Source organism: Diceros bicornis, chromosome 32, assembly GCF_020826845.1.
Source record: "Diceros bicornis minor isolate mBicDic1 chromosome 32, mDicBic1.mat.cur, whole genome shotgun sequence".
In the NCBI taxonomy this organism is placed as follows: domain Eukaryota; kingdom Metazoa; phylum Chordata; class Mammalia; order Perissodactyla; family Rhinocerotidae; genus Diceros; species Diceros bicornis.
Window position 1 is genome coordinate 25,159,617 of NC_080771.1, and position 17,344 is coordinate 25,176,960.

At 36.4% G+C, this 17,344-nt stretch overlaps 1 protein-coding gene across 2 annotated transcripts in view; it reads right to left on the reverse strand.

Annotated features, from left to right (window-relative positions):
• The window catches only part of GLG1 (golgi glycoprotein 1), a 149,242-nt gene that overhangs the window by 44,911 nt on the left and 86,987 nt on the right, over positions 1-17,344 (reverse strand). For both annotated transcript variants that reach the window (XM_058528270.1, XM_058528269.1), the window contains exons 3-5: positions 12,277-12,363; positions 8,353-8,568; positions 829-1,032 (exon numbers count right to left, since the gene is read on the reverse strand). In XM_058528270.1, coding sequence (XP_058384253.1) covers positions 829-1,032; positions 8,353-8,568; positions 12,277-12,363 — 507 coding nt within the window. The remainder of the gene's footprint in view (positions 1-828; positions 1,033-8,352; positions 8,569-12,276; positions 12,364-17,344) is intronic.

The window sequence follows — 17,344 nt, forward strand, 5'->3', positions numbered from 1 at the left end:
AGCTAAGTAGTTATGCTGGGCATTATCCACAATCTTATATAGAACTTGTGTTAAATTACTGTAATGATGAGTACCTTTGAACAACCAGCTCAGCCATTTATAAAATTTAGCAGGCTTTGAAAGAAAATAGTGATTGCAGTAAAGATGAGAAAATTTTTCCCAGGATGTTTGGCTATTGTCACTTGTTCCGAGATATACTGTTAATTACAGAAGTGAGAGAAATGTCAGTCTCTCTTCTTACAACTTTATGCTAGAGTCAATAAAACTCATCATCAGTGGCTCTGATGGTTAAAGCTGTTAATTCAAAACAGCAGGCAGAGTTGGGAGTATACACAGGTCACTCGCAGTCCTTTGTTATAAAGATGGAGATCACTCTATTTAAAGTGTTAGAAAGTTGTTCTAAAGAGTCTGCAGATAGTAATCAAGGATTTGATTTTTAAAGTTAGTCACCTGTTGTTTTCTTTGTCTTAGCCAAAAACATATAAATATGTAATATGGCCAAGTTTTAGCCATGGAAGAGATGTGAATGGGATTCCTTGGTAAAATAGGATTCCTATAGATAAAACAGAATTCCAAGAACTGAAATTGAGACGTGGGATAAAGTAGGAAAACTAATGTGTGGAGGTTGTCAGAAGCCAACTGTTAACTAGATGTGAAGCCATCAAGGCTGAGCACCCAATAGCACTTTCTGTTATTCTGGGACCAACTCCACCTTCCATTTCAGTGGCTTTTCTACATATGAGGGCTTGTGCTGGTTTATTTTATTTTGGAATAGAATATTAAAAAATATTTAAGAAGAAAAGAGGAACAGCTTCTGAGCTGACTCACATTTTCACAAAAACGCTCCCGATCATCTCGGCAAGCAAAATATAAATGCCGGTCTAAATGAAAGTCATCTGAAGACAGCTCAGCCACCCGGAGAATGGCTTTCTTGCAGAGTTCGGAGACTTGAATCTTGGGATCTCTTTCTTCTGCTTCCTTCACCAGGCCTTTCTCCAAGCATGATACCACCTCACCTTGTGAATGTGCATCCTAAAATAGCAAGGATACTAACATTTAAAAACTCTCACCATAATGAGTTTTAAATAAACATCATTTGGTTAAAAAAAAAACCCAACTCAACACAGTTAATGTATGGATGTTCTATTAAGAAATAAAGTGGGAACCAACCACACTGTGGAAGTTACAGAAAACACTCTCAAAAATCTTCAGTTAGAATATAACACTTGCATGCTACAAATGGAAATAGAGATCCTGGGAAATTTAAGTATAGTTTAGTTTGCATTAGAAATAGGAACTTGACTTCTTAAAGTTTAAAATGTCAGAAAAATTTAAAGAAATTACATCAGCCTAATGCTCTGATCACAGTTCATGTCAATGCTGAAATAACATTGCAGAAATCTCTGCTCATTCACTTCTAAGGGCTAGGTATTTCCCAAATAACAGTGCTTTTCGTCAAGTTAAAGCAACAACAGACCACAAAATCCATTGCGAAAAGATGTTAGAGACTCTCTCTCTCGTTACTACTCTATACTGTCCACAATGACCCCAATATGTACAATCTGTAGTGTACTACTCACTTCGAAGATTTGGATTTCTCTTAATGCGATTTAACGAGATTACCACCGTTTTATACAAACTGCTTTTGAGAACTTTCCTGAAACCATCCAATTATCTTTAATTGTACATTGCATCATTCCCACAGCAACCACAAGCATTCATTCATTCAAAATATGAGAAATTTCCCCTAAATATTTTGTATTCAAGAATCCTAATCTTCTATCCTCAGAAGATATGCTTCAATAACTTGAGAGGTATATCCATTAATATAGCAAACCAAAGCAGCAGAAAGTACAGTGCTATCATTTATTTACACACGTGTGCATAAAAAATCTTGTTATAGTAAAATACCATGTCTATAAAATCATCTGTATATAAGAAAAAAGATTCCTAAAACCAGGTAGGGAAACATCTACTTTAAGCAAAATTTGAATTCAACAAAAAAATGTATATAGTTTTTTTCTATTTTGTTGTAATAGGTTTTGTTCTATAGTACATTAATTTCTAAGTATTTCCATGAGAATTTTCATGTTCGCTCCTAATATATCTGTGAAGAAAGGATAGAAATTGTGGTATCTATCGTGCAGATGAGTAAACAGAGGCCTAGAGGAGTTGATGAACTCATTTGAGTTGCAGCACGTAAGGGGCCCAGCCAACAGTCCATCGTTTATTTTTCTAGACCTTGGGGTTCTAAGAAACTCCTAAAATTTGTGTGTGCGTTTTATATTTTTCCTGACGGTTCATAGCTTTTGTTAAATTTGCAAAAGATCTGCTGACCCAAAAAAGATTAGGAAGCACACTCTCCTAGCAGATTCTCATGCCTTCCCATTTTCTATCTGCACCTTAACATTTCTCACTAGCTGTATGATTCTAACCAATGCTTAGAAACCTGAGATGACCAGAAACGTTTTTCTGGAGAGTAATTCTGAACAGATAAACAAAATTCTGAGGGACAAGTGACAAAAGGATAAGGACAGAGAGAAAAGTGGACATAAATCCCAGAAATCGGAGTGAGGCTTATTTTTTCTTCCTAATTTATGAGTGACACTCAAGTTTGTCTGACTACGGCCCACCTAGGCAAGGCCTACCCATTTCTACTTCCCAAAGGAAAAACAAATCTGTAACAAAGATTTGGACAGAAACATACTTGTCATATACTATTTACAGTATACGAGAGATTATTATAAACATGATTTTATGTCATAAAACAACATCTATACCAATTTTTAGTAGCCCATCATAACTTGCTTAGATGGTCACCAGCAATTAGGTCTTAATTATATAAAAGAGACTGAAAACAATAGCACAATAGTCAATTCTTGACTTAGATTCAGCCTTTAATCTTGATATCATATGGTAAAGAAATGATTTCCACGTAATGAGTCAAAGTGTTTCCCTGTATACTTAGGGTTTATAACTGTTTTAAATGTGCCGCCAGTGACATTAACTATTTAGGGCTATTATATTTCCTAACGGTTCTTTTTGCTTCTTATTGGATTTAAGGGAGCATCATCATGGTTTGAGATCCCCTAAGGAAGCTAAGATTTGATTTTAATTATAGCAACTGTAGCGCCACACATCAGTACTGGGCCATAACATCACCTCCATTAGATGTTTTTATTCATCATAACTTTAGATAGATAATTTTTAAAATAAAGATATTTCAGGGATCCTTCTCAGTTCCCCAAAGTCTCTGAGCTTTTCGGTTCAGCCCATTTGGATTATGTAACTGAAATATATGCAAGTACTTGACAAAGAAGACTAGCTAGTTACTGAATACGAATGGAAGCACCGGCACATTATCTATGAGAAAATAAAGTTACTTAGGTTAAAAAAAGTTATTAATACACAGGATTGGCATAAGAATAACAAATGATCCTGTAAATAGACTTACAATGAATTTTTAATATTCTACTGTGGTGAGACAAATGTCTGTCTTAAAACTACTGCTAGTGTCCTGATCAGTTTATAGCAGTTCAATAGCGAATATTTCTTTTTTTTTTTTTTTTTGAGATTTTAATTTTAATTGACATTTTGCTCCAAGGCACAGAACAGTGAACATGTCAATGGCTCAATGTTAGGTTACAAACAAAATCCTCAAACAGTTACAGTATCCCACATCAGTTATTTCACATTAAGTACGAGTTGTTAAAAAAAAAAATCCAGTGCTATGTTGTTTTTTTTTTTGCGAATATTTCTTCTTTCCCATATACCTTGTCCTTTTTTTTTTTAATGACAGAGAAGGATAACACTAATCTCAAAAAAGTAAGCAAGAATTCAGTTTTTATTTCTGCTATAAACCACTCTCTATTTCAACGTTTTGGTGTCTTCTGTGATCTACCTCACTAGATAAAGAGAGAACAAGAATGTCTGAATTATTCAAAGTAGTTGGTTAAAAGCAGAGAATGATAAAATGATGTAAAAATTGAGTGAAAAGCATAAAAGCAGTAATAACATGGCACATGTCCACTATTAAGTTCCTGTATTGGAAGCCACATTTGACTTTCTCTTCAGATGATATAAACCATTTACACTTTTACTTTTAGAGATCTGTCCTTTCATTTTAACAATATTTATTTAGAAAATTCTGTAGGTTTTTAAAAAAGTTATTTTATTAAGGTCATACTGGCTTATGACATTGTATAAATTTCAGATGTATATCACTATATGTTTCTGTATAGACTGCATTGTGTTCAGCACCAATAGTCCAGTTTTTAATCCGTCACCATACATATGTGCCCCTTTACCCCTTTTGCCCTCCCCCCACTCCCTTCTCCTCTGCTAACCACTAATCTGTTCTCCTTATCTATGTGTTTATCTTCCATGTATGAGTAAAATCATACAGTGTTTGTCTTTCTCTGACTCATTTCACTCAGCATAATACCCTTAAGGTCCATCCTTGTTGTCGCAAATGGCACAATTTTGTCTTTTTTATGGCTGAGTGGAATACCATTGTGTATGTATATATAGTATACACATCTTCTTTATCCATTCATCTGTTGATGGGCACTTAGGTTGTTTCCAAGTCTTGGCTATTGTGAATAATGCTGTGATGAACATAGGAGTGCATATATCTTTTTGAATTATTGATTTCATGTTCTTTAGATAAATACCCAGTAGTGGGATAGCTGGATCATATGGTATTTCTATTTTTAATTTTTTGAGGAATCTCCATACTGTTTTCCATAGTGGCTGCACCAGTTTGCATTCCCACCAGCAGTGTATGAGGGTTCCCTTTTCTCTACATCTTCTCTAACACTTGTTATTTCTTGTCTTGTTAATTATAGCCATTCTGACGGGTGTGAGGTGATATCTCATTGTAGTTTTGATTTGCATTTCCCTAATAATTAGTGATTTGAACATCTTTTCATGTCGTTCTTGGCCATCTGTGTATCTTCTTTGGAAAAATCTCTATTTAGATCTTCTGTCCAGTTTTTGATTGGGCTGTTCATTTTGTTGTTGTTGAGTTGTATGAGTTCTTTATATATTTTGGAAATTGACCCCTTGTCAGATATATGATTTACAAATATTTTCTCCCAGTTGGTGGGTTATCTTTTTGTTTTGTTGATGGTTTCCTTTGCAGTGCAGAAGCTTTTTAGTTTGATGTAGTCCCATTTGTTTTTTCTTTTGTTTCCCTTGCCTGATTAGATATGGTATTCAAAAAGATACTGCTAAGACTGATGTCAAAGAGTGTACTGCCTATATTTTCTTCTAATAGTTTTATGGTTTCAGGTCTTACCTTCAAGCCTTTAATTCATTTTGAGTTAATTTTTGTGTATGGTATAAGATAATGGTCTACTTTCATTCTTTTGCATGTAGCTGTCCAGTTTTCCCAACACCTTCCACTGAAGAGACTTTCCTGTTTCCATTGAATGTTCTTGGCTCGCCTGTCGAAGATCAGCTGTCCATAGATGTGTGGTTTTACTTCTGGGCTTTCAATTCTGTTCCATTGAACTGTGTGTCTGTTTTTCTGCCAGTACCATGCTGTTTTGATTACTATAGCTTTGCAATATTTGTTGAATTCAGGGAGTGTGATACCTCCAGCTTTGTTCTTTTTTCTCAGGATTGTTTTGGCTATTCGGGATCTTTTGTTGTTCCATATAAATTTTAGGATTCTTTGTTCCATTTTCATGAAGAATTTCACTGGGATTCTGATTAGGACTGCATCGAATTTGTAGATTGCTTCAGGTAATACGGACATTTTAACTATGTTAATTCTTCTAATCCATGAACAGGAAATATCTTTCCATTTCTTTACATCTCCTTCGATTCGATTTCTTTCAATAATGTCTTACAGTTTTCAGTATATAGGTCTTTCACCTCCTTGGTAAAATTTATTCCTAGTATTTTATTCTTTTTATTGAGACTGTAAATGGGATTCTATAGGTTTTATTAGTATATAATCTTTGATCTAAAATTTATATATATTAACATTTTGAAAAAAATTGTTATAGTTTTGAAATCATGACATTTTTACGTTCATGCAGAGGCAGGGTACAAACAGATTAACTACGACCCCTCGCCTCTGACCTTCAGAGGAGGTCAGTTCAAAGCCAGTCACAGGGGAGTTTTCAAGCTTCAGTGGCAACAAATTTGAAACTGATGAGCTTGTTCCCTTCTGTGATCAGAAGCTGATTTATTAATTTTCAGGATAGTTTTCATATTTAAATAACTGGCTTCAGAGAAGTAAACTATAGTTAGAAAAAGCAAAGAAGAGCTGAGGGTATACCTCCTTCATTTTTAAACTTGGCTGTAGCACCAGAGTGAATTATATAGGAGGGAATATGCTTTTTCAAAAGTGCAGGCATGAGCCCATCACACTGTCACCAAAGTACAAGAAAGCCTTTGATCCTAGGGTAAGGGGCTGGTATAAACAGAAATTCACCTAACTGGTAGGTATAGCAAAAGATAAAAATGTGCGTTTTGATAGTCCACAGGAACATTTTTTGTTATTTTAACGAAGCTGAAAAAACAAGCCTCCTGTCACGTCTTTGGGCTCTAGCACTACTTCTTCCTGCAATGATTTCAGTCACTGCAGACTGAGTAACTCACACATGCAGCTGAAAGCAGGTTTTACATTGACAATTCATATCACTAGTGGGAAGCCAACCAGCAATTATCTTGGTGGTCAACAGGGAAGAACTACTACAAAGAGAGGTGAATTGTAATGGTCTACTCTGCAGCGTGGACCATTAATCACAAATATGAAAAAGTGTCATCACTGATTCCTGAAAAGTCTGTCTGGAACACTTATGTGAAGATTTTAAAAAGAGTGAGGGTTAGAATTCGATATAATCTCCAACACCCTAAAGAAAGTCAGAGGAACTTTTTGAATTATGAGGGTGACTTAGTGCTTTTGTGCCATTTCTAGAGTCTGCTGTAAAGGAAAAAAATCTGCCTTCTTTATTAAAACTGGCCTTTCTTTAGCTGCCTGAAAGGTGTAGGCCAAGTTCACAGTGCTCCTCAAGACCAACTCAGAGTGCCCTGTGAAAGGGCCAGAGCCCTGTGCTGGTATGAAGGAAAGGGTATTTGGTGATAGCCAGACAATATTCAGCACTAAACCCTTCATTTGAACTAGTCTATGCAGTTCCAGCATTCCAACACCATGCCCCCTTTGTCAGTGATGGAAGCCTGCAAACCCATGGTGCAATGAACAAATAGAGGGCAAAGAGACAAATGGATTTTATTTTCCCTCTTATTTCCTAAACAGCAGATTAATGAGCTGTGGCAATTAATAGCTGATGCCATACACAGCTCTCAGACTACCTCTCCCACTGGCATCTGTTACCTCTTAGGAATTTCTTTCATTTTTGCTGAACAAACAAATTCAAGATAAACCTGACCAAACCTCCACTGTGACCTTCTGGACAACAGACTAATAAGGACAAAATAAGATCAGATATAATTAAGGAAGAAGAAACTAGCTAGGTAGTTATTTTCTTTCCTGTCTTTACTAAAACTAGTTCTTCTGAGATGAAGATAACAATAGATCACATTTATAGAGTACCTTTCTTCTGACAAGCTAGAAGTACCTTCACGTATCTTAAAATTTTCTAATATTTAAATACCTTCTTTGGTACTGGTGTGCTTACCAAATAATTTTTCTATGGCAACAATGAGGTATACACAAAGAAAGATTAGAGAACTCAAATCTCTCCTAACTCAAATGCTTTTCTTTCTTTTTTTTTTTTTTTGTGAGGAAGATCAGCCCTGAGCTAACATCCATGCTAATCTTCTTTTTGCTGAGGAAGCCCAGCTCTGAGCTAACATCTATTGCCAATCCTCCTCCTTTTTTTATCCCCGAAGCCCCCGTAGATAGTTGTATGTCATAGTTGCACATCCTTCTGGTTGCTGTATGTGGGATGTGGCCTCAGCATGGCTGGAGAAGCGGTGCGTCAGTGCGCACCCGGGATCTGAATCTGGGCCGCCAGTAGCAGAGCGCACGCACTTAACCGCTAAGCCACGGGGCTGGCCCCTCAACTGCTTTTCTTACAAGACTGCAAAATGCTTTGCAAGAGGAACATAATACGTAACCAACAACTGGTTTAGTATTTTGAAGATAACATTACTCTTAGCATATATAAATTCCTCTACTTCCCTGTATAGTACTGAAACATTTTGTTACAAACAGATGAAATGCATTCACTGGTCAACCAGCTTTAGATCTTGGGGCTGTCTATACCTCAACTTTAAGGCCACCTCTAGCCCTAATTTTTTCCCATGCCAGTTATACAAAGCTTTTCATTTATCAAGTTCTTAAGACCCCTCTGGTGAAGCCAGTGTAGTAAGTACCTTTTCTCCAAGGCGAATGCTGCCACATTTCAGAATGTTGATGTCATTTTTGCAGTCATCCATGAAGCCACAGATTAGACGGTAATCACTGAAAATGATGGCTGTCATCTTGGTAATGTATTGGTGACACTGGTACTCAGTGATGTTGCCTCGGTGATCCACCAAGCAGGAAACCAAGTAACCTTTTCCAACTGGTTCATCAGCACATTCTTTAATCTGCTCAAAAGAAAGTGGCTGTTTTATACAAGTATTCTATTCTCACATCAAACAGCCTTTACAAAAGAGAGAATGTCTGATATTTTCTTATTGATTTCCCATCTCTATACTTGGAAGAAAAAAGGAAAACAGAGAAATACATTTGTTTTAAAGGAAATAGTGTGCCACGCCCTCTCAGACTGTTGTGCCCTCTAGGAAATACCTGATTAATGTGTTCTGCAAGAAAATACATACATATACAAATGCTTAGGTAGAACTCAGGTTTAAATAGAGTAAAAAGAGCTTTTTAAAAAATTTCAGCTTTATTGATATAGTTAAAAAGAGCTTTTAAAATCTACAGCTTTAGAATGGTTCTACTGAGAAGTCACTTTAGCCATGCAAAAAATGCAATGGATAGTGAGGAAATTAATCTGGGGAATAGGTCTGGAAAACAGGTGCAGAACTGAAGTCTAGCTGCATATCCCAAGCCAAGCTACACTGCAAACTATTATTGGTAGGCGAAACTAACGGCCAATGGGAGGGAAGATGAAAGGCATAATATTACTTCTTGACATGACATTAATGTGTTCTGAATTAACTATGGATTTGGACATGTGTTTTTGAACTTAGCAGAATGCCAGCTTCACCACTGTGGTCTGGAACAGAAACATGTTTAAAATGATGTTCACTGTAGTCTGGTAAGAAGTTTGGGAAGGGGAAGGCCACAGTAAATGTAATTTGGGTGGTTCAGACATATGATCTAGTGGATCAAGCACAGAGTGATTCCACATGGTTAGTGTTCCTGCAAAGTGCATCCCAAACCGCAAGTGCTAATAAAGCAAACCAGCCAAAAAATGCTGAAATTTAGGCATAAAAAAGTGAAGTCTATGGGCCGGCCCCGTGGCTTAGCAGTTAAGTGCACGCGCTGTGCTGCTGGCGGCCCGGGTTTGGATCCCGGGCGTGCACTGACGCACCGCTTCTCCGGCCATGCTGAGGCCGCGTCCCACATACAGCAACTAGAAGGCTGTGCAACTATGACATACAACTATCTACTGGGGCTTTGGGGGAAATAAATAAATTAATTAATTAATTTAAAAAAAAAGTGAAGTCTACTTATAGGGTTATAAGCTTCAATTATAAAGCAGAGAAGGTTGTTTGGAAAAAGCCTACCACACTTGGAGAAATTAAAAACAAACAAAAATTGCAGTTCTGAAAAAAGGAAGGAGCCAAATGTAAATATTTATTTTTAACATAAATGATAAGAGAATGTTTTATTGGTTTTTTTTGAAATCAAAAGAGACCATTCTCTATTCTCTACTATTGCACCACCTGTTGTAAATATGTAAATAGGACAAAACAAATACAATCTCCTTTTCCAAAAGGTACTGGGTGAAGGGCATACTACACACTAATTATCCTATAGACTACTGGGTCTCTTCATGTCTAAATCCAGATCAAGTCAAAAACTCAGTTCAAGACAAAAAAACTGTGTTTACTTTTAAAGATGCAAACTTGGGAATTTAAGTAAATAGTCCCACACTGACTTCAAGAGGCAGCATAGATCTTCAACAGTCAAGATTAACGCAATTCTTTCAGTTTAACCTGGAGCTCTTTTTCTGTGATGCCTAAAAAGAGGGCCATGAATGTATTTCCAGGAAAAGCTTTTTTTTTTTTTTTGAGCAAAACAGAGTTAAGTTTCAAAAGTGAAAGGAGGAATAGCTGCTTGAAAGTCTCAGCATTTGTAATTCAACCATAAAAAAAACCCTGTATAAAAAAATAGGACTAGTGGCAGACACCTGGGTTTTAAAACTTAATGAAGTAGAAGAATTCACACAGGACTAATACTGGGCAACCAACAGTTTAAAAATCTGAAGAAAAACCAAGAGCACATTTTGAATTGGAGACCCAATAAAAAATTAAACATATATTTAGCTTTAATCACTTGAGATTTTACTGAAATACAGAGATGTAGTACCTATTTGTACTTCAGTTCACCACCAATTACATGGGGTGTAGTATTTGAATTAGAAGTTTATGCTTTTCTTCAACCATTCTATTGAAGAGAAGTTTAATAAGACTTCTAAGATTAATAGCAAAACACAGTATTAAATCATCAACATATTTATGAACAGCAGTAAACTCTGAAGTGGCTGGGGAGCAAATTCACAAGGTGCATTAGAAAAATGTTGCAGTCACTCTGTTTCCGACATGAGACAGGAGGAAAGAAGGCAGTATTTGGCTCAGTCTTGGAGAGGAAACAAAAAGCATGGTTGGCAGTCTGCAGCTATTCTTGCAATGCTGTTTTTCTCCTTGGAAGTAGGATTCCAAAATTAAGGAAGAAGATAGGACGGAGATGTAGAATAAAATGTTTTGTTGGCAACTATGTTCTTCCTGATATTTAATTTTCCTGACTCGACTATACTCTCTCTCTGGGGAGGGAGAAGTGCCCTTGTTACTTGAATCTTTTACAAAGCCACAACCCTCCAAAAGGTTACAAGAGGGCCATCATTACATATACATTATAAGAAAGCCAGCCTTATAACAGATATAGATATACATATAATAAGCCAGCAAAGAGTGAAAATATTCAGGTGAATCTGCATACACTCTGAGCTAAATTTCCAGATGGCAATCAAACTGGTACGTATAGCTAGTCATATAGCTAGCTAAGGGAGTTTAAGATACAGAATATTGAAGCTAGAAGCTGAAGATCAATCTTTCAGAGATACGCTATTCTATTCTGAAGCCCCAAGGTAAATATGAAGGGTCATTGCTTTAAAAGAATAAAACATATCTGATCCAGTATTAGAAGGTTTGAGGAAGAAAACAGGTTCTACAAGATCTCATGATGACGTAAGTGAGGAACACAAGCTGAGGGCTTATCTGGGTGGAGTAGGGTCTTCCTTAGGGCTCAGGAGAGAGTGATCCTGACTTAAGTCATCAATAGAGTCAGTTTAAGGACAGATCAATATGTTGCAAGATCTATGATTATTAACTTTGAGGTGGAAAAATAGCTACTATTTTCTCTGCGATTATTATACTTCAGTATACAGAAATCTCTGGGTTTTTGGAATTTCTATTACTGATTCCAAAAATTAAAATAAAATAAAATAAAAATTTCAATACCACAATTTTTACTAATATTATTTATTGTTTACATTGAGCCAAGAGAAATAATTGAAAAATTTTCCCAATTAGCATCCGTACAATGCTATACATTTTCATTAATTATTTTTGTCTTTATACTCAATATGCATTTATACCATTATACACAATCTTTTTACAAACCTTTTTACTGCTAACTCCTACTATATGAAGCATATGCCTCTGTGGTTCAATTGATCCAAGTGCATAGCCAAAACACTTAGGAATGTTTATAAGCCTCCTGGAGAAACCATTTTGATATGCCTCAGACATAAACAGATTGTAAAATGTGTGAGAGCAGCACTGATGACAGAAGCAGTTGTATTCTCTGTTTGGGGACCAACAGAGCCTAATTTCCAACTTGTCTGAATCAACAAATCCTACTTTAAGTGTAGGTAAACATTAATAAAAAGAATTACATCCCCTATCCCCTGCTTGGTCTCTCTCTCAACCAATATAGATGTGAATTCCAAGAAAAGTAAAGTAACTGAGTCAGTCATTCCTCGTTTAATGACTGGTCTGGTCAACAGATGTAATTTTCTCATCTAAGCCATTCAATACCCACAAAATTCTTTCACAACTTACCTCTGATATGGTAGATTTGCAAACCTCTCTGGCCACAGATTCAAATTTGGGATCTGTAGTTAGGTTCAGTTTATAATTCCACAACAACTAGGTAGAAGAGAAAAAACAAACAAAAAAATCCAGTTAGAATACTAAGAAATTTATCATCAATGGTTACTATAAGTGATAAAAGCCATTCTACAGAGTCAGATAAAGCACATTCACATCTCAGTTAAAACAGAAAAGATAAAATGTCATCAAATTTATAGATAAAAGGAAAAAAATATGCAGACAAAATAAAAACAGTACCATTCAAACATACTTTTTTCTTTTTTTACTAAAGGACAATTTTTTTAAAGCTATGAATTTAGTCATTAAAAAGCCAAGAAAAAAATACAATCAATCAACACAATCAATCATTCACTGATTCATTCCAACATCTGCTTAGCTTAGTATGATGTACCACACACAGTCTAACCTCAAGGGCCTTCGCAGGCTAGTAGAGGAAACAGAAGCAAATGTTTGAGTACATACTGTGTTAGGAACTGGGGGATAAAATAAGAAGAGAAAGATAAAGACTGTCCAGTGGCGGCTACTGTCTAGGGCCATATTAAGTGTGATCAAGTATTTGGTTAATGGCAGCACAAGGTGCCACAGCAACACAGGGGAGGAGTACCCCAGACGGGGGTGGGGGGTTTGGTCAAGGAAGGTTTACCAGAGAAAGCGCTACCTAAGACAAAAACCTAAAGATAAGGAGTAGTTAGTCATATTAAAGGGGTAGGGAGAAGACTGTTTTAAGTAAATGAAACAGCATGCATGGAAGCTCACTCGAATGGGAAGCACAGTGTGTTAGAGGAACTAAAAGTCCAATAGAGGATTGTTGACTCTGGAGAGGCAGGCTAGAGCCAGATCATAAAGCCCCTGTAAGCCCAGTTTGAACTTTAACCCAAGAATAACGGGGAGTCAGTAAAGGGAAAATAAGGAGGTGACATGACCAGATCTGTTTTTTAGAAGGAGAACAGAGACATATATAATATAAAGTGCATTAGGATCAACACAGAAACAAGCAGTTAATTCTGTATAGGAGTGCTGAGGAAGATTTTGTGAAGAAATAAACCATGAAGGATGAGTAGGATTTCTTCTCCTCCCTCAAAAAAAAAAAAAATAAATAAAAAGCTCTAATCTCCCAACTATCACCAATAAGTGAGTTTTTAGAAAAAGGAGTAGAATCTGGCCACCATTTATAATGAAAGCTCTAAGAGGATGAGACTTTTGCCTTGTACACCACTGTATGCCCAATGCCTAGAAGAGTGCATGGAACACATACACATCAATAAATATTTGTTGAGCAGATGAACCAACAAACAAATCTATACCATGATGAGTGACAAATTCAACAAATAGGACATATGAGGCCAAACTGAGAATGGATATAGGAGAAGCTTAGTTCAATTGAAGGACACTCGGGCTTCCTGGCTCCTGAGAAGCAGAAATGAATCCAGTGATTCAAAGATGAGGTTAGAATTTAGACAAATAAAATTTTACTGTTATCTGTGAATTAAGTCAGTACTACATGGTTATTAAAATTTATATTGTAAAATTAAAGCAATACTCTTCTTTCAAAATTCAGAACATTCTAATTCTTGGTGTACATCAAACCAAAGATAGATTAAAATATTTCTTCCTTATCGAGTCACTGGTACCTGACCCAATGCCATTTCGTTTGTGTAAAGAAAAGGAAAGAAAGAAAGAAAAAGAAAAGCTGTCTGATAGCTTTAGGACTTAGAGTAAACAGCAACAAATGTCAGTAAAATTATAAATACAAACCACAGAATACTTCCTTTAATGCAAACTCAGATGTCCTGCGATTGGGCTGAAATAGATTTTCTGTCAACGGCCATTTAGATAATTTAGATCTTTTCAATGTCTTTAACTTTTAATTTGGAACTTTATTCTGATAATAAGTATAAATTTCCTTATGAACTCCTCCCAATATTACAGTATTGTCAAATGCTAAATATTCTACCTCTCATCTTTTTCTTTTTTTGAGATTTAATTCACATACCATAAAATTTACTATTTTAAAGTGTACAATTCAGTGGTTTTTACTATATTTACAAGGTTGTGCAACCACCACCACTGCCTATTCTAGAACATTCTCATCACCCCAAACAGAAACCCCATACCCATTCTGTTGCCCCCGACCCTCCCTACTTCCGTCCTTTGACAACCATTAATCTACTTTCTAGTCTTTTATTTTTAATACGACCTATTAATACATTATTATTCTCTTTCAGGAATGTAAGTAAAAAAGGAATTCAACATAGGTTGCCATCAATACATTTTCCTCTAGAAAACAGATAAACACACATTACACTTGATCACTGAGAGCTGATTACTTATACCATATTTGATGGTGTCCCCTTCCTGAGTGGTTATAATCAACTAAGAAAAATAACTGCAATTTGACAATAAGTGCTATTGATTTGCATGATGTATTTCAGCTTCAATTTCTTTAAATTTAAGATGTTCATCTATGAAATCTATCTATCCATCCCTTTCTCTCTCCCAAACATATATTGAGTAACTACTATAATCTGAATATTCTCCTGGGTGACACAGTTGAGAAAGGTGAAGGAAAAAAAGCCGCTATTTCTGCATTCAAGAAGCTCAACCACAGGAGACAAAAGAAGGAAAAGTCAGACTGGGAAGAAAATAACCTATAAAAATAGAGTGTGATAAATGTGATAACCAAAGGATATTATGGGAACACACAGGAAGAACACAACTCAGTGAGGGTGTAGGAGGGGCAGGTGGTGGTGATAGTGGTCAAGTTATACAGGGCTCCACCCCCAGGGATAAAAAGGAATTTTGTCAGATGAACTGAGGGAGATTGGGGTTCCAGGATGCAAAGGTAAAAAGGACAGAAAGAATAATGATAGCTTCTAGGAATCACATGGAGTTCAGAACGGCTAGAGTTGAGGGTATGAAAGATGGGGGCAGAGGCAGGTGGGGATTAAATCACATTGAATATTACAGCTTATATTTAAAAAACTGAGTTTTATCTTAAAGGAAATGGGAAGCTAAGGGATAATTTTTTTTTAAACTTTTTTTTTATTTATTTTTTCCCCAAAGCCCCAGTAGATAGTTGTATGTCATAGCTGCACATCCTTCTAGTTGCTGTATGTGGGACGTGGCCTCAGCATGGCTGGAGAAGCAGTGCGTCGGTGCACGCCCGGGATATGAACCTGGGCCGCAAGCAGCGGAGCGCACGCACTCAACCGCTAAGCCACGGGGCCGGCCCAGCTAAGGGATAATTTTAACCAGAGAACTCAAAAGATCAACTCTGGTTACAGTGTAGAGAAGGGCTAGATTGAGGGAGGTTAGTAGACCAGTTAAAAGGCAAGAATTGATGTGGATGGGAGAAGGGATGTATTTGAGATATTTAGAAGAGAGTAATGACAAGATTTGGGTGTGGGGGGCAAAGTAAAATTCTTCCTTCACAGTCAAGCTCCTAGAAACTATAGTCTATAGCCAGCTTATTTTATCTACTTACTCTTCCATTCATCTTTAAAATTTTTAAATCAAAGCTATCTGTTTAGTCAAATAGTTCTATAAAGGTAGTTAAAAAAATCAAAAGAAGGGGGCCAGCCCCCTTCTTGGCATAGTGGTTAAGTTCACATGCTCCACTTTGGTGGCCTGGGGTTCGCGGGTTCGGATCCTGGGCACAGACCTACGCACCCCTCATCAAGCCATGCTGTGGCGGCATCCCATATATAAAATAGAGGGAGATGGGCACAGATGTTAGCTCAGGGCTAATGCTCCTCAGAAAAAAAGAGGAAGATTGGCAGTGGATGTTAGCTCAAGGGCCGATCTTCCTCACACATACACACAAAAAAATCAAAACAAACAAGCAGTTCTCTGTCAAGTCCCTTTCTAAACTCCTAGCCACTCCCCAGAGCTAAAAATTCTTTTGGCTTTTTCTTATGGTAATTACCTCCATATTTTTAAACTAAATCGTTTCTTGACTTGTCAGTTTTAGATATCCCATAGTAGCTTTATACTATAGAAGGAATGAACTCGTACATCCTTCTTCCTGATCCCAATCCTCCCAATACAGTTAAATCATAATGTTGTTAAATATTCAGTATTTACATTATGTAAAAAATTATATATCCTGAGCTATATAGAATATTATTATTATATTTCTTTCCTTACAACTTTTAGTTTGTCATATAGTTAGTCATTTATTTCATAGGCCTATTTTTCTATGTACCCATTACTAATTAATCCCCAATATCTTTATGGAAAGGTAAATCCCTCAAAATGTTCAAATGCATCCAGTAATCTCTCAGGTGAGACATTCCTCTTGAAGTCTTCCACCTTCCTGCTTCAGTCAGGGTGGGTTTGTTTTCTAGGCCTCTGTACAGGTGTCATCCTCAGATGACATCCTTAGAATTTCCTTTGCTTTTTCTCTTATATTGATTCACTAATTATTAGATTCTTTATCTTTCTCTGTCCTGGTGTATTCCCTCATTTTCTTGAAGCACATCCTCCAGTAGTTGTATGAGAAAACATGCATGGGTTGAAAATGTTTTGCAAAATCACATCTGAAATGTCTTTATTTTACATTATCTTGACTGGATATCATTTTTCCTCAGAATTTTGAAGGCACTGGTCTACTGTGTTCTAGCTTCCAATAATGATGATGATAAGTATATTATTATTCAAATTCCCAGTATTTTATTTTTTTTGCTCTCTGAAAGTTTTTGGGATCTTTTGTTTATTCTCAGGGTTCTGAAATTTCACTGACATGTGCCCTGGTGTGGGTTATCTTTCCATCCTTGGTGCAAGGTACTTGGTGAGCACTTTTAATCTAGAAACTCACATCCTTCAGTTCTTGGAAATTTTCTCACATTTTTCATCCAAGCTTTTTTTTTTTGAGTGTCTAGTACATGCCAGGCACTGTTCAAGGGAAAAGTGAGCAAAATCTCTGCCCTCAAGGAGTTTACATTCTATGAAGGAGGGAAATATGCAAATGATCAAATAAATACATCAGGTGGTAAGTGCTATAAAGAAAAATTAAGCT